The sequence below is a fragment of the Xiphophorus hellerii genome, chromosome 9, assembly GCF_003331165.1.
Source record: "Xiphophorus hellerii strain 12219 chromosome 9, Xiphophorus_hellerii-4.1, whole genome shotgun sequence".
Taxonomy (NCBI): domain Eukaryota; kingdom Metazoa; phylum Chordata; class Actinopteri; order Cyprinodontiformes; family Poeciliidae; genus Xiphophorus; species Xiphophorus hellerii.
In genome coordinates this window covers 29,493,749-29,512,414 of record NC_045680.1, presented here as the reverse complement: position 1 = coordinate 29,512,414, position 18,666 = coordinate 29,493,749, and the positions used below count along the sequence as shown (strand labels likewise).

The window sequence follows — 18,666 nt, the reverse complement described above, 5'->3', positions numbered from 1 at the left end:
ATGACAATTGTGTATACTTTTCAGTGGAAATGCTGCTTGTGGTTTTACCAAAATCAAGTTAAAGCCTCTGTTTCTCTCCTTCAGTCAACTAAAGATCAGGGATCATAGACAGCTCCGTGACAAAGGACCACAAGACAGAAGCTAGGCCTTGTTGGAAAGGAGACAGAAGCTAAAAACCTCTAAATATATATGTATTTCCAACAACACATCTCGACTTCCCCACCTTGACAGACTTATGTCAAAATGGAGAAAACAAAGCCTCTCTGTGAACATGCCGACACAATTTTTGTCCCATCGTTACATCGAGAGCCGATTTTGATGCTTCCGATGTAGTATAGAGAGTCTTTAAGCTTCTGCTTCCACGCCCCGAAGGATGGGCTTCCACCTTGATTGTGACTTTTAAACATGTCTTTCAATAGAATGGACACTCCAAATAGATTAGAACTAAGGCTATTCAGAATTGCCATATATACCTTGCCAAGGACATCTAGAGGTAGCTTGGAATTGATGAGGACTGGTCTGACCTTGTCTCCTGACAGAAGGCCATTGATGGGCACAAGACTTTCAAAAATCCCATCAAATTTATTCTTCTCCTCAGGCTAAAGGGGTAAGAACACCATATTTCAGACAATCAACTGGTTACATATATTTATATATCAAGGTGAAACCAGCTACACCAAATAAAGACATATAACTCACCATTTTCTCACTTTCTGAAGTTAAATCAGAGAAAACTTTTCTTGTTTTTGGCCAGTGAGTTTAATAAGTTAAATTTTTTTGTGTCTGGAAAATGTGCTGTTTCAAAAACCTTCTGGTTGTAATGTCACAAATCAGCAAGCACTGCGCCTCACGTAGCAACCCAAGCAAAGCCCAGCTAGCTGGTGATGGGCCAGCGTAGAAGTATTTCCTAACCCTGGTCCTCAAGACACACTTCCCTACACATTTTAGGTGTTCCATGCTTCAGCCCAGCTGATTTGAATTGATGGCAGGTTAACAGGCAATTGCTGAACTGCAATAAGTTGAATCAGGTGTATTAAAGCAGGGAAACATCTAAAACAGTGGTTCTCAAATGGGGGTACGCGTACCCCTGGGGGTACGTGGAGGTACTGCAGGGGGTATGTGAAGCTTTTCAAAATATCTTTAAAAAATCAGTAGGCTCCTCATAATAAGTCTTGGGAAAAATTATTTTGTAAAAAGTTCGATAAAATATAAAATGTGTGTTCATGCACTGAATTTTATATTCAGTATTTAGTTTCAATATCCTTTAAAATAAAACGGATCCCCCCACCAAGTTAGTTTGACCCACGGACCCAGGGCACTCGTCAACGACCTGTCGTTATCATGATTACACTGTAACTATGGAGACGTGGCTAAAGCGTAGCAGTAATGCTGCTGAAAGTACAGATAAAGTGAAAAAGAAGGCAAAACCAGAGCCGACGAAGTACAGAACGTACATGGAAAAGTATGTTTTAATGGGATTTACGTCCACGATCTCTGACCCCCCCCAGGCACTGTGTTTTTTTTGCGGGGAGAAATTAGCCAACGCTAGCATGAAGCCGGAACACCTCCAGCGGCATCTCACCACAAAACATGGATGTCACATTGGTAAGCCACCGGAGTTCTTCAGGAGAAAACTTTCTGAGTTCAAGTCATCCCAAGCCACAATGCGAAAAGCCTCCACTACATCAGCCAAAGCCCTGGAGGCTTCTTACGCGGTGTCTTTGCTTGTTGCTAAAGCCAAAAAACCGTTCACCATAGCGGAAGACCTACTGCTCCCCGCTGCTGTTGTATTGGCCGAAACTATGCTGGACAAAAAATCAGCGGATACATTAAAAACTGTATCTCTGTCTAATGACACCGTTTGCCGCAGAATAGATAACATGGGCACAGACATTGTCGAACAAATTGTGGGGAAACTTGGCGACTCATTTTCACTGCAGCTGGATGAATCCACAGATGTGAGTGGAAATGCGCAACTTGTTGCATTTGTAAGATACATTGACACGGACGACATCTGTGAACACATCCTATTCTGCAAAGAAATGGAGGGGCGAACAACCGGAGAGGACATTTTTAATGTCGTTAACATGTTTTTCACTGAAAACGCTATCAGCTGGAAATCCTGCAGCAGTGTCTGCACAGATGCGGCTGCATCAATGACGGGCAGCGCGAAAGGACTCATAGCGCGGACTAAAAAAGAAAATCCCGACATCAAGTGGACGCACTGTGTGATACACAGGGAAGCGCTAGCGTCCAAGAAAATGAGCCCTGTGTTTCACGATGTTTTGAACGACAGCATTAAAGTTATAAACTTCATCAAGTCAAGTTTTTTCTGTGAACACATTTTAGTTATTTATGTATATATTTAATTTTGTACCATTACAGAGACCAATATAAATTAGCAGCGTTTTGCATATTTCAGTTTTGACTGGTTTTATACCTTCCTGGTGGTCACCGTCTTCTGTTTTTCTTTTTTGTTTAACCATGCAATGTTTGCAATATGGATGTATTTGTCAGGTTCACTGATATAAGTTGTTTGGCTTTAATAAATCAGACAGTGATTTTACAGCACTGTACCTCTTTTTTATTCCAAAAATGTTTTGCCCGTGTCAGGGGGTACTTGACTAAAAATATATTTTTAAGGGGGTACATCACTGAAAAAAGTTTGACAACCACTGATCTAAAATATGCAGGGCAGTGTCCCTTGAGGACCAGGGTTAGAAATCACTGACCTATAGCAACACAAGCGGAACTCCAGCACGCTGTATCATGGCTGCTGGAAAAGGAAGTATTTTGGTCCAAAATGTGCAGAATGACCCCAGAACAAAAACCAAAGACCTTGTGAATATGCTGGCTGAAGCTGGTAAGACATTGTCATTATCCATATTGAAATGTGTCTTATCCCCAAAGAGGCAAGAAAGAAACCTTTACTTCAAAAGCCAGATTGCAATTTATATATGCACACAGGGACAAAGTGTGCATGTTCAAAAATGAACATGTCTTCATTTTTGAAGAAATGTTCCCTGTCTATGAAACTACAGTGGAACTGTTTAGCCATAATGACCATTGTTATATTGGGAGGAAAAACAGGGATGCTTGTACCATCCTGACTATGAGGGAAAGGACGAACTGGTACACCTCATAAAACAGATGACATCATGAGAAAATAGTATTATGTAGAACTATTAAAGTAACATCTAAAGACATCAGTCATAAAGGCACAGGCTTGAGCACAGATTTTATCTTCAAAATGGAAAATGACCTTAAATATATAGTCAAAGTGGCTTAAAGACAAGAAAGTCAATTTTCTGGCATGGCCTTAGTGATGGCCAAGCCAACACAAAGGCATAGCCATAATTATGCCATAATAATGCCATAATTATGACAAGAATAGGGTATTGTCATAACACCCCAAGATGACATTGTGGAAAAAAGCTTTATATCACAACGGCCTGGGTGGAACTGAAAAAGTGCATGTAAGTGAGGTGGTCTACAAACCTAAAGTTCTATCAGAAGGAAAGAGCCAAAACTCCAGCAAACTTGTGAGAAGTTTGCGGAAGGTAACACAAAATGTTTGACTGAAGACATACTATTTCAAAGACAATCATTTGAAGAAAGTTACAAAAAATTCTCCAAAAATGTTCTTGCTAAGTTCTGTGGTGTCATTTTTGTTTTACTAATGAATCTGAAATAAAAAGTTTGGTTGGTTTTAACTTCAGACAGTGACAAAAATGTCAATGTTTTTATTTGGGGTATGCAAACTAGTGGATTTATGTGTGCACATATGGACACAGACACACACAAATAAATATATATATATTTATATATATTGCTGGGTTTCAGACACGGATGATGCACGACATTTAGATGGAGGTCAGGAAAGGGATTTCTCCTGTTCAAAACAAATCCAAATTGATCACAATGAGTAGCTAATGTCCTAAAGAGACCGAAACAGACAAGGCATCTAAAAAAAATATGCGTATATTTAGGATATGATCTGTAATATCTCGGTAAAAAAGACTTCTCTTATAATCTTGAGGATTTACCTGGTGTCACGGCGACTCACATAACTATCTGGAGCTGCAGTTAACATTATACAACGAGCCAGAAGAAAGCTTTCAAAAGCCTGGAAAATACAATTATTTAGTCTCAAGTTGGGTCAAATTTAGGATCAAAAGAACCATTAAATGGCTGTCGACTTTTTTCTGCCGGGTGAGTAGTGAATTGTGCTATTTTAAGTAATTTGTCTATGATAACAATGATATCGCTAACAATGAACTAACCCATGTTATTTCTATGACCTTGGATCTCCTGGTAAATAATTTATTTAGCTTCTGTAAACCCAAATTCATGCTGGAGTTGTACGTTAATGTTGAGTCGTTGCTGGATTCAGGACCAATGTAGGTCAACCATTCACACCGATCTAAAGAAACCTCATGTTTGTGGCCGGACACGAACCATGTGGGAGAATAGTCACAGCTCACTGTGACTGTATGGCTGTGTAGGTTATATTTAATTTATTTAGCTTTTTTTTCTAGTATTAAAGTCCCACATTACATTTCCTGTCCGTGACTCGGCACTGAGTTAGCTGCTAACAACATTAGCACTCTGAGGACAACCAAGCTAAGGAATAAAAATAATATATTTTACCTTACATATGAATGCTTGGCTTTCTAAGTAACTGTCCAATAAAACTGTCTGAAAATACAATTTAAACAATGCGATCGTTACCTGTTAGAAAGTGGCGCTGCAAACAATGGCGTTGTTAGTTTCTGCATCTCCTGTTTTTAGCTGTAGATTGTTGATCCACTTTTCTCCGCTTTTTCGGCAGTTTTTGAAAATTAACTCCCTTGTGACCAACTACCTTCGAAACACGAAAATAACGTTTATCTTTCTCTCTATTAGAACGATTGTTCTAAATGTTGTTGATCCAACATTTTGATGAATCAACAACATCAAAATAACATTTTGATGCTAGATCAACAGAAATAAATGGGCTGCATTTACTTGCAGCCCTCCATCTGCATTGGGTGACGTCGGTGCTACATCGTCCGAAACCCAGTAATATATATATACAGTATATATATATATATATATATATATATCAAACGGAATATTTGACCGTTTTCTTTTTAAATGACGGAAACATTTTAAGCCCGTTCTTCATTTTATAATTCACAACATTGACTGGTGCACATGGGCAGGCATTATAGACTTTACGCAAAGAGTACATCGCAGAGGCAACTGAAATCAATCTTTTCTGAATATCATCTCACTAAATGCGTCTTTCTGACTGGGAACTGTCAGCGTGCTGAAGGGTTATGGACTGGACTCTTTGGAGCATGCGGTTAGGAAGCGCATTCCAAACTTTGGTTGAAATGGCGCCTTTAATTCCAGACTCCAGTACATATAGAACTGTTAAAACTGTCAAAACTGCAGGTGAGTTAGGTTTAATTCTTGGAAGTGGAGCAGCCAAATCCGCATTAGTTCTGCAGAGCACTGTGTATGTTACGGTCTAATTAACTTCTGCACCTTTATTTATTTCCTCAAGATATTTCCTCCTTTGTTAAGACTATAAATTGATTATCTCAACATTGCATTCTCTTTAGTTTTCTCTGTTCTATATGCAATAGGGTCTGGAATTAAACGTGAAATTTTAACCAAAGTTTGGAATGCACTTCCTAACTGGATGCTCCAAAGAGTCCGGTCCATAACTCTCCCGGCCAGAAAGACGCGTTTAGTTTAGTGTCCATGAGATGATATTCAGAAAGGATTTTTTTAATTGATTGATTCTGCTATGAAATCTTTGCGTAAAGTCTATAATGTCTGCCCATGTTCACCAATCACGGGTGTTAATTATAACCTGTCAAAATGACAGATGGGCTTCAAATTTTCCCGTTGTTTAAAAAGAAAACAAGCCAAATACGGAAAATATTCCGTTAATGCGACTATGTTGTTGTCTTTACATACCTTAACAGCCCACAGCAATTCACAAGACAAAGAGGATGTGCTGCTCAAAGAGGGACTGCTGGTATCCTTCTGTAATCAAACACATGTCAACAGGCTTTGCATGTACTGTAAATAGTCTTTGTCTTTAATGCACAAGTACACATTCAGATTAGACAACAACAATAGAATACTACTCATGTGCACATTCCTTGGTATGCAATTCTTTTATTTTCATTTTCATTTACTTTCATGTGTAAAAGAATGAACAAACACGAGGGCAACAGACAATCCCATTACGATTTACACCTTACTGTTTAAATACCTTCTCCTGGGCTGCCTGGACAGGCTGACAGACTGTATAGGGAAGTCCATTTAGCCTCATAGGTTGGGTTACACCAGTAAACTGGAGGTCTTAGTTGGGCAGACAAGTAATAATCCACCAGGCAAGGCAGACACCCATACCTCCCCGAACTGCAGGCAGCTACAGGGATCTCTACTGGGAATGTTGCAAAACTGTATCATAGTTTTGGGAGAACATTTATCTTTATTGTTCAGATTCTACTGCCGAGGTCAGAATCTGGACAGGTGGACCTGACCCTAACCCCCGGGCCGCGGACCGGTACCGGTCCGTGGACCAATTGGTACCAGCCGCGCAAGAAATAATTAAATATTTACGTTTTATGTAGGGTAGGGTCCAGAGAAGAGACAGGAGAATGGATTTATCCCAGTAGGTGATTCCCACATTCCAAGCTCTGCATGATATGCGGTGACAGGTTTGCTAATGAAGGAATGAAGCTTCAAACTGCTTCGCCACGAGGAGACCAAGCACCCTGTGCATAAGCAACACTTCGGGTGTCATTGTTTCTCATCACTCCCAGGTGGGACCGTCTCGTTGCAGAGAAACAAGCGAAGCACTCCCATTAATTTGTCGTTATCGTGAGTTAAAATTTTCATGAAAATAAAATGTTCGTTTTTGTTGTTAATCTGAATCTTATTTTGAAGGGATGTGTAAACGTTACCATAGCGACCAGAGTAAGAGAGCGTTAGGGCAGTGGTCGAGACGAGAGTAGTACAGCTTATGAGTTCTAAGTCTGGTTCACATGGTGCGATTTAAGAATTGTCGGCCGATTTTCCAAACCTCTGTGACCAGAGAGCTGATAAAAGTACAACAGATTCGATCGGTCCGTGTGTCCAGCCACACAGCAGGAGCAACACACCACACACGAACCGATTCCACTCACGAACATCCCGATTCTAGAAGAAAATCCAGTAAAGCCCCCAAAATACCATACATGAATTTAGAATAAACAAACACAGATGACCATGAAGAAGCAACAGTGATAGTTTGTGGACTAATTTTAAGCGACAAAAGACGAAACAAAAAGAAAAGGCGTTTGATAAAAGATGGAGGGATTTGCTGCACTATGACTTGGAGGCGAGTTATGTTTTTTCGTAGTTAACACTTTTAACTGAATAAACATAACCACATATAATAAACATATATAATAATGACCTTTACACATAGTAATAAACATTTCCACATATCACCTCCGATGTCCACCGGACTCTCAGTTGCCATGTCATATGTTTGGGATTCCCTCCTTTCTTAAGTCACCGCGCTTTCTGATTGGCTACCTGTCACATTCAACAGGCTGCGTTTCGCTCCCAGTCAGGGAAAACCCTACAGGCTGCGATAATCAGGCCAAGACAATGTTGAATATGCCCGATTTTAGATCTGGCATATTCAACACACCACCAAGTAACACACCACACACTGTAGGACATTTCAAGATTGTTGTAAAGGGAAAATAGGGACAAAAAAAAGGCTTTAGCTGGAACGCCAACATGCAGAAGCATTATCTGACCCCCCTCTAACAGCTCCTGTCTTAGATTTAGTGAAATCTGGGAGAGGGGGAGTAGTTTAATTGGCCAACCTAAAAGGCAATCAGTTATAATTGCATAAACATAATGACTTCCTTTAAACCTTCCTGAATACAAAAACCTGGAAAACTGAGAATCTTCTGACATGTTTGGTTTGAGCAATAAAACATTTTTTGAAAACATCCATACAGTGGGGGGTTTTAGTATGGGCTTCATAGGCAGTTGCCCAGGGTGACATCAGAAAGGTCTGGGGCACCCAATAACTAGAAAATAAAATATATATTATCTATCAACTGTCCGCTGAACAGGTTTGCTACTACTTGTATACATGTATAGTGAAGTAAGTTTCTCTAAGTTGCTGTTGACTACTAGGAGACTGCATTACCTTTTTTATGCTGCAAAAAAAATGTTATAATTACTTTTAAATGGTTGGACTGCAGCAGAAAAGGGGCTTGCCCAGGGCACTATTCCAGCAAGAACCCATAACTGTGACCATATTTACATTTCAAGCTTACAAAGTTAGACATAGTGATTAATCATGATTAATCAGTGTCAGAGTGTGGTTAATCTGATTTTGTAACCGACTGACCGCATTAGTTTTAAGACAATAATTGGTTGTGCTGGCACATCTTGAGCTTTAATAAATAACTTTTTATTAGTGAAATAAAACAGGGTTGTTTCTGTAGATTTGACCCTGTCTTTTCATGCAGAGGTGGGTCGATATGTCAGGTATTTTTTCTTATTTATCTCCTTTTGCACCTTGTGGAAGACCATTAAATTTCTTAACATCTAAACCTTCCAATTGAAACAAGGCTGAAGACTAAGTCATAACAAAAGAATGAAAAATAGTGTGCTATGAAGATCATTTCACTTACAAACTGTGGAGGAGGGACTGTTTGGTTGATGTTAGAAACACTGACTTCCTGACCACTCTGCGCACAGGCCACCAAACGGAGAGCAACATAAAATCCCTGAATGAGAAAAAAAAAATAGTATCAGATGCAACCTAATAATGATATTGCCATAAGAATAACAAATTGCACATTTCTTACTGAAATGTGCATTTCAATAAGAAACACATTGTCAGGATCTGGGTTTCTGAAAGTGTCTCTCCCCATTGGCTCTCTGCTAGGAGCGGCCTGGAACAGAGCTGCGCACCTGCAGCTCGTTTGGATCATCAGCCAGAGAGGATTTAAGGAGCTCCCAGACCTCACCTCTCTGCCAGATGATTACTCCCTCACGGTATAAGCCTGACCCCCAAACCTGTAATCCCACCAGCAGCTCATAACCTCACCTGCCTGCCCGCTCCAGTCCACAGTTCATTCCTGTTGGAGACACTTACCTTGGACCCCCGATTGGTTGCCAGGATACATCCAGCTCCTTTCCTCCTCCCGTTGAGAAGCCTTCCAGGAGATGCAAGCTAATTTCTCCTACTGTCCTATCAAACATTCTGCCCACCTCTTGCACAGCCATTGACCCATCTCTCCGCTTGAAGACGAACCCCAGACCCGATCCAAAGGATCACCTGCAGACACCTGTAATTTTATTTTGTAAATAAATTCTTAACTTACTGTTGCTTCCCGGGTCTGATTCTGCATGTGGGTCAGAAGCCTACCCTCGAACATGACAGAATCATCTGGCCAACAGTCTGACCCAGCAGGATCTCGTCCAGATCCGTTAGCATTCCTAGCCAGACACGAAGACCTCCTAAACTCTCTCTCTAACCACCAGATTCATTCAAACCAGCAATTGGATCATTTGGCGGAGCTTTTCCAGGATATTGATCATAAATTTTCTGCTCTAGGTCCACCTCCTTGCCCAGCCAGCGAAGCAGCCAGTGCACCGGTCGGCGCAGCAGCCAGTGCGGCGCCCGTCCCGGTACAAGTTCCATCTCCATCTCGTTTTAGAGACGCTGTCTCTCCCACGCCTTAACCTTTCTTGGGTGAGATCAGCAGATGTGGGGGTTTCCTTCTCCAGTGTTCATTAGTCTTTTCTCATTCACCCCAATCTTTCCTGATGACCCCTCCTGCATTTCCTACATTGTTAGATTACTTCAAGGAAGAGCATTAAGCTGGGCTGAAGCCAAATACACAAAACAGACATGTTTATAGAGTTCATTCACTGATTTTATTTCCGACCTCAAACAGACCTTTGGATATGCTGAGTCAGGTTCTGCGATCATCAAGAAGTTATGGAGTCTTAAACAAGGAAATCAATCAGTAGATGATTTTGCTATTGACTTTCGCACTTTAGCAGCCTCTTCTGGCTGGAATGATGAGGCTCTTAAAGGTGCTTTCCTCCAAGCTTTAAACAAACCATTAAAGGATGAATTGGCCTATCTTGATGAGCCTGAGACATTGGAGATTTTGATTTCTCAGGCTGTTAAGATTGACAACAGAGTCCGAGAATGGTCCCACTCTAAGAGATGGCCCCTCCCTGTTACTGCACCAATTTTTTCTCCCATTCCACCCTCTTTTAACAGTAGTTCAGATCTATCCACAGAGGAACCCAGGCAAAATGACCGAGGAAGGTTATCACCTGAAAAACGGCAGCACCATATGAAGACTGGAGCTTGCTTATAGTGTGGCCAGTTGGGTCACTTTGTGGCTTTCTGTCCTCTGGAATTAAAAGGCAGAGCCCACCAGTAGGCCTGGGAGTACTGGTTGGTGGAGTTAAGAAATTTGATTCCCATGTTACACTCTCTTGTGCTCTTGTTGACAATCAGACCCATTTTCAGACCTACGCCCTGGTTGACTCAGGGTGTGAACAAAACGTCCTTGACGAGAACCTGGGAAATCAACTTCAGATTCCTGTTATCCCCCTCCCAGCCCCAATCCAGGTGTCAGCTCTTAATGGAAATTCATTGCCCAGGATTACAGGATCATCAAACAAGACCCATTAATCTTTTGGTTTCTGGTAACCATTGGGAGTCTTTTTTGTGTTTCCTTCCAATCTGATTCCAGTTGTCCTCGGCTTCCCTCGGCTGTCTCTTCATAACCCTTATATCAATTGGCGAGAGAATAGGGTGGAGTCGTGGAACTCTAGTTGTCTTGCTTCCTGCCTTCAGTCTGCTTTGGGCCCCTCACGGCCACCGTGCCCCGAGGAGCAGGTTAGCCCCTCAGCTCTCTCAAAGGTACCTTCTGAATATCATGATCTGCACAGAGTCTTCAGTAAATCTCAAGCCTTATCATTACCACCACACAGACCCTACGCCTGTGCCATCGACCTCCTACCTAGCGCTCCACTCCCCTCCAGCCACCTTTACAACTTATCCGGATCTGAAAGTATGGAGAGTATGGATAAATATGTTAATGAAAGAAACCATTTGTCTGGTCCTCGGAGGCTGACAAAGCCTTTAATGAACTTAAGAGGTTTTCCACTGCTCCTATTCTCATTCAGCCAGATCCATCCAGACAATTCATTCTGGAGGTTGACGCCTCAGATACTGATGTTGGGGCTGTCCTCTTTCAAAGTACCCTCCAGACAACAAGCTCCATCCTTGTGCCTTTTTTCCCCATCATTTATCTCAAGCTGAGAGAAATTATGATATGGGGGACAATGAACTCTTAGCTATCAAATTAGCTTTAGAAGAGTGGCGACATTGGTTAGAGGGGGTCAAACATCCCTTCATTGTCTGGACTGACCACAAGAATCTGGCCTACCTGCGTGAGGCCAAACCCCTCAACCCAAGACAGTCACGTTGGTCACTTTTTTCCTCTCATTTCAACTTCATCATTTCGAATAGACCTGGTTCCAAAAATGCTAAACCTGATGCTCTCTCTAAACAGTTCTCCCCAGATCATGACGAAACCATTGCTAACATTATCCCTCAGTCTTGTGTAGTTGGGCCCTTCTGTTGGGACATCCAAAGGGAGATTCAAGAAGCCCAAATACTAGAACCAGACCCAGGGTCGGGACCTCCTAACAGAATCTACGTTCCCCCCGCAGTCAGATCAAGACTCCTCCAATGGGCTCACACTGCTAAATTCTCCTGTCATCCTGGAGTCAATCGCATGCTTGACGATTCTACGATTCTGTCGTTCCTACTGGTGGCCTAACCTTTATGCCAACGTTAAAAATTATGTACTTGCTTGTCCAGTCTGTGCCAGAAGTAAGGCCCGCAATCAGCCCCCCAGTATGCTGCTCCAACCTCTCGCCATTCCAGGACGCCCCAGGTCTCACATAGCCCTCGACTTTGTCACTGGTTTGCCATTTTCTAAGGGTTTCACTACCATCCTCACTATAATCGACAGTTTTTCAAAGTCTTGTCACCTCATCCCAATACAAAAACTCCCCTCCTCGCAAGAGACTGCTCAGCTCCTCCTTAAACATGTTTTTCATCTCCATGGAACCCCCCTTGAAATCCTGTCTGACCGAGGTCCCCAGTTTGTTTCCAAGGTCTGGAAGGAGTTTGGGAGGGCGTTGGGGGCCAGAGTGGTGCTTAGTTCTGGTTTTCACCCACAAACAAATGGCCAAACTGAGCAGCTGAATCAGGAACTTGAGACCTCTCTCCATTGTGTGCACCTGTAACCCCACCTCTGGGGTTACAGGTGCTACCCTGGATTGAATATGCTCACACTGTCATGTCTCATCAGCTACTGGGTTGTCACAATTCAAATCTTCCCTTGGTTACCAGCCACCATTATTTCCTTCACAGGAACAAGAACTCTCTGTCACTTCCATCCAGCACAATTTCCATTGATCCAGGCGCATCTGGGATCAAACCATCGCTGTCCTCAACCGCTCTGCATCTCAGAATCGGCGCCTAGCTGACAGGAGGAGAAGCCCTGCACCTCAATACCAGCCTGGTCAAAAGGTATGGCTCTCTACCAAGGACATAACACTGAAATCTTTCAATAAAAAGCTGCCTATCAGGTTCAGTGGACCCTACGAGATATCCTCGATTCTCAGTAAATCTCAAGCTCCCTGACAGTTTACGAATCCACCCAGTTTTTCACGTCTCATTGATTAAGCCCGTTGTCTCAAGTTCTTTGTGCCCTCTTTCCAAACCCCCTCCACCCGCCCGGGACATTGATGAGGGCCCCACATACATGGTTCGCAGTATCATGGGTATTCGACGTCGTGGTAGAGGTTTCCAGTACCTGGTGGACTGGAAGAGTTATGGCCCTGATGAACGGTCCTGGGTCCCCGTTCCTTCATCTTGGAGCCATAGTTGCTCCGCAATGTTGAGGCTTCTCGTCCATCCTGCTCCTCTTGGCCGCTGGGTGGCGGCCGTTGAAGGGGAGGAGTGGTATTGTCAGGATCTGGGTTTCTGAAAGTGTCTCTCCCCATTGGCTTTCTGCTGAGAGCGGGCTGGAACAGAGCTGCAGCTCGTTGGGATCATCAGCCAGAGAGGATTTAAGGAGCTCCCAGACCTCACCTCTCTGCCGGATGATTACTCCCTCACGGTATAAGCCTGACCCCCAAACCCGTAATCCCACCTGCAGCTCTGAACCTCACCTGCCTGCCCGCTCCAGCCCACAGTTCATTCCTGTTGGAGACACTTACCTTGGACCTCCCGATTGGTTGCCAGGATCCATCCAGCTCCTTTCCCCCTCCCGTTGAAAAGCCTACAAGGAAACATAAGCTAATTTCTCCTACTGTCCTATCAAACATTCTGCCCCTTTCACACAGTCATTGACCCGTCTCTCCGCTTCCAGATGAACCCCAGACCCGATCCAAAGGATGACCTGCAGACACCTGTAATTGTATTTTGTAAATAAATTCTTAACTTACTGTTGCTTCCCGGGTCTGATTCTGTGGGTCAGAAGCCTACCCTCAAACATGACATACATATTAGATATAGTTGAAAAAAAGATAAAAATTTATTTTTGCTTCTTACCACTTCATATTTTCATATTAAGATGTTTGATAGTAATTTATCTTTATCTATATACACTGCTCAAAAAAATAAAGGGAACACTTAAACAGGTGTTTAACACTTAAAGTGTTCCCTTTATTTTTTTGAGCAGTATATATATATATATATATATATATATATATATATATATATATATATACTTTTTTGGTAACACTTTATTTGACAGGGTGTGAATAAGACTGACATGACACTGTCATAAACATAACACCTGTCATGAACATGAGTAAGTCTTCATGAATATTTATGACTGTTGTCATAAAATGTCATTCGGTAAATAATGACATTTTTAATACAAAGTTGATATTATTCAAAATGTCTTTGTTATGACAATTTGACATTAACCAAGAAATCGTGATCTGTCATAAATTTGTTATAAAAGTTTTACCGATTAAACTTTAAAAATTATGTAGCTTAATCTGGTAATATTATATTGCTCTGCCATTTCGTTTAGTCTTAAATTTCTAATTGATCTGAAGTTTTACAGCAAGATGTCTACAAAGCACATATGCACTTTGCATTCGAAACATTATTTAAGGCTATTTAAAGTAGTGCAATACACCCTCTCCACCAGTGAAAGGCAGCAGTGCACAAACAGGTGTGCAGTGTGTTGGTGAAGAAGAAATCTTCCATCTTGTGGGGCCAACCTAACACAAGCTATAACGGCCAGACCTCCTGTTTAAAAAGAAGTCGAAATTTGACACCTAATACATATGAGGTATGTGTCTTATTAACATTGACTATTTTCTCTTTCTTTGTAATGTTAGCTATGAGCAATTCAGGCCAATCCTACCTTTCTGTAAGTTAATGTCAGCTAAATTTATTAAACTCCATTACTGTAAGGTTAGCCCTTAATATTAAACATATTTTAAAGGCAGGCAAATAGGTTGCCTGCCTTTAAAGAAGACCCATTTTAGCCTAAGGACACATGGTGGTGAGTGGGATGAACAAAGGTGGCTAATGAAGACATGCTACAGGTGTGGAGGGTGCTAATGAGGACCAGCCACCAGAGAAAGAAGTCCTTGTTTGAGTAAAGAGAAAGAAGCAGATTAAATATACCCCAAGAAAATTAGGTAAGTCATTTTTGTGTTACTATTTTCTTCAGGTGAAGGGGGGCAGGTAAGTGGGGAAGGGGAAGCAGGAATCAACATCCACCAATTAAGTTAACAAGTTACATTTTAGACAACTAATTGTTGTCAAATATAAAACTGATGTTCAATCTATTTATTATTTATTAATAAAATTCTTAAGTCATAAGCCAGAGTATCTGGTAGAAATAATTTCAAATGCTCATTAAGTGAAAAGATACACTCATGTACCTAAAACCATACATTAAATGATGCATTCTGAATAACAACAGGCTGTATGAACTTCTGCCAAACTAATATTTGATCATAATAATTTTGTTGCGCTCCAGTCATTATGCTACTTGTATTAAGAAATAATTGTATTGCACTTTATAACAACCAGTCAAGTTAACTACTGTAGACATTTGTCTGCCAGTCTAGCATTTTGACAGTGTGCAGCAAGGGACATTTTTGGAATGGTATTTAAATAAATGCTGAATTAAGATCACATTACATTTTTTGTTTATTTGTTTTTGTTCCTTTTTTGAAGTGACCTCAGTGGATTGAGTCATCATCCATTATGAGAATGTCCAGAAGAGATTCACCAAGTTTGAATTCATGAAAAGGCTTTCACCATGATTAACTATTGCAAGAACAGCTATAATTTCTGAGCATTTCCTTCAAAGTGCTTGTAACGGATAGTGAACTATCTAAAATAAATTGCCCAAATACCCTAACCCAAATTTATATTTGTAGACTATTTAAAGTAAATTAAGAATTTTCTAAATTTAGTATGACGCAGATTGTTTATGGATGTTTGTCTGTTTTGGTTAGCATTTTTGTTGTTTTTTTTTTGTTTTTTTTGTTTAATGGTATTTACACTTTGTAATGTTTTGGGGTTTTTTTGTTGTACCTCTTGGGCTGCCGTAACTAATGAGGGCAGGCCCTTTAAAGGCTGGTAGAATCGTCGTGTCAACCAATGACTTGAACTGTCAAGCTGAATAGCATGAAGAAATCAACACTTAATGTTCCCCAGTGAAAGCAGCGAGGTACATTTTGTTTTGTTGTTTGTATTGTAAGTTTATGTTTGTATTCTAATATTTGTATATGTTTTAGTTTTCACGGTGACTGTGGTGACTGAGGTGATTCTGAATCAGTAGAAGAAAAATAAAAAACGCTAAATTCACCCGTCGAGACTGGCTGGTTAATTCAACTGCTGGGGAGCTGCTACAGTGCTGCTTCCAGGAAATGAAGACAATAAGAAGATCTCCCTGTTTTCAGAGCGTTACAGGGGGGCTATAACAAAGGAGATGGCTGACACAATCGAAGCAAAAAATATTAGCACTGTTGAAAGAACCTATTTTCTTAAGTTAAAGAATAATGTAAATCTGTTTGTCTTTCATCAGTATTTCAGATACAATATACTGAACAGAAGTTAAACATTGTTTGAAGAACAAATAATCCTTTGTTTTATTCCAATGTACAAAGGGTTCGTTCGACATCTATGATGGTAGTTATACGTAGTCCAGTGTTTTCCACTTCACTTGAGGTAAGACTTAATGACAATTAATAACATCTTTATAACTGTTGCTACTTGTTTTACTTTACTTGAGGTAAGACACTGTAATAACTGGTGCTGCTTGTTCCACTTGATGTAAGAGGAATTATTAATGACTGTTATTAAATCATTTGACAGTGTAATAAAGCTTATTGAAATCTTTATTGTTGGTCCTACTTGTTGCACTTTATTTCAGGTAGGGGGAAATATTAATTACTGTTTTGTTAAAGCTTTTGACAGTGTAATAACACTTAATGACATTATTATGACTACTATTATGGCGTATGATGATTCTTGGTTAATTTCAAGTTGTCATAACAGACATTTTTGTCTAGATTAATGTCAAGTTGTCATAACAAAGACATTTTGAATAATGTCAACTTTGTATTAAAAATGTCATGATTTACTGAATGACACTTTATGACAACAGTCATAAATATTCATGAAGACTTACTCATGTTCATGACAGATGCTATGTAATGTTTATGACGGTGTCATGTCAGTCTTATTCACACCCTGTCAAATAAAGTGTTACCATTTTTTTTAAAGTACAGACTTCCTTCCTCACCTGTTTGTCCAAATAGCCTTTTCCTTCAGGATCAGCCAAATCCCAAATCTGTAAGACAAAGAACACAAAATAAAACAAGAAATTAACTGAATTGGTTACTTCACTGCCTCTCTGTCCTGAGGGGCAGATGGAAAAGTGTCCTCCTTACCACACACCTTGTGACACTTTATATGTGTATATATGTGACTTAGGGGTCTCCGACCACAATGTCATTTCCATGGCGTTGACATCATCATGCAGTCTATGCAAGCAAGCATAAGCTTAATATAGGTTTTAGAAATCTAAGCAAAATGAACACAGAACTTTGGGCAGAGGACATTCAGCTTTCCATGCACTCTCCAAACATAACTCGCCTCCAAATCATAGTGCAGCAAATAGAGTGGCTGCTCCCTCCATATCTAGGCCTAGATACGCCACTGGATAAAAGACGGAGGGAGCAGCCGCTCTATTTGCTGCACTATGATTTGGAGGCGAGTTATGTTTTTTCGTAGTTAACGTTTTTAACTGAATAAACATAACCACATATAGTAAACATATATAATAATGACCTTTACATATAGTAATAAACATTTCCACATATCACCTCCGATGTCCACCGGACTCTCAGTTGCCATGTCAACTGTCTGGGATTCCCTCCATTCTTAAGTCACCGCGCTTTCTGATTGGCTACCTGTCACATTCAACAGGCTCCGTTCTTGCTCCCAGTCAGGGAAAACCCTACAGGCTGCGATAATCAGGCCAAGACAATGCACCACCACGTAACACACCACACTGCAGGAGGTTGTAAGATTGTCGTAAAGGGAAAATCGGGGCCAAAAATAAATAAATAAAAGGCTTTAGCGGGAACACCAACATGCTTTTTCAGGTTGCCACCCTTCCCGTAAAATACGGAGTCGTCCCATATTTGGCCGTTAAATGTGCGTCCCGTATTGAACCGATATATAACTGTCTGATAGAAACGCCTATCATACACACATCAACACTACGTCCTGTGACCAAAATAAAACACAGGATATATTAACGTTAGCTAAATTGTCGTGGCAGGAGCTAAAGGACCCCAGAACGCTACGGACCGACGCTGAACGTCACCGTTGCCTAGAGACGGACACTACGCAGCTGCGGTGAGCTGCTATCAACCCGCATCTTTTTAAAAAGTCCTCGACCCGATTCCATGTCCTTAGAAGCAAAAACGCTTTTAAAAATACAGACGTGAGTGAAAAGACGCGCATTATAAGCTTAACAATTTCAGTGAGGATGGATACTGTGTACATCGAAAGACAAAAAAAAAAATGTGTCCGTTGTGGCGCAGTGTGCTACTGTATGATAGAGAGAATAGATCAGGAGAGGAACCGCAGACCCATCAGAACCTAAAGAACCAGAAATCAGAGTCTCTTCATCCTCAATCATCTCCTGAGGCTGATATGGTACAGAACATTTAGTTATGATTGATTAAGTTCCTTATTGTGGCTTTATTTATTTGAAGAGTATTTTGTAGTTCTGTACAAAATGTTGTATAGCCTATGTGCAAAATATTTGGATAAATAATGGGTTAGTCTGATCCCGGTCCTTAGCCTTGTTAATTACTCTTATTGGTCTTTTCTGAAGTTTGATTAGTGACTGTCGTGTTGTTTTGTAATTAATTTCTCAAATCTCTCTGCAGTCACTTAAATAAGGTCAAACTAAACAGTGCAGAATGTTGGCTGTTTCTGTGTGAATAGAAAGGTGTTTGGTACTGAAACTATGATTGTGTCATGAAGTGCGGTGT

The 18,666-nt window shown here is 40.8% G+C and overlaps 2 protein-coding genes across 7 annotated transcripts in view; both read right to left on the bottom strand.

Annotated features, from left to right (window-relative positions):
• The window catches only part of LOC116726052 (uncharacterized), a 591,833-nt gene that overhangs the window by 128,770 nt on the left and 444,397 nt on the right, over positions 1–18,666 (bottom strand). The gene's annotated exons all lie outside the window — the stretch shown is intronic.
• eps15l1a (epidermal growth factor receptor pathway substrate 15-like 1a) overlaps positions 1–18,666 on the bottom strand; it is a 138,560-nt gene that overhangs the window by 111,279 nt on the left and 8,615 nt on the right. For 5 of the 6 annotated variants that reach the window (XR_004340523.1, XM_032572523.1, XM_032572522.1 and 2 more), the window contains exons 4-7: positions 16,902–16,949; positions 8,706–8,801; positions 5,971–6,039; positions 474–599 (exon numbers count right to left, since the gene is read on the bottom strand). Coding sequence is in view for 5 of the 6 variants with exons in the window: in XM_032572523.1 (XP_032428414.1) it covers positions 474–599; positions 5,971–6,039; positions 8,706–8,801; positions 16,902–16,949 (339 nt within the window). In the remaining variant the exon portion in view is untranslated. The remainder of the gene's footprint in view (positions 1–473; positions 600–5,970; positions 6,040–8,705; positions 8,802–16,901; positions 16,950–18,666) is intronic. The other variant, XM_032572525.1, reaches the window with a different exon arrangement.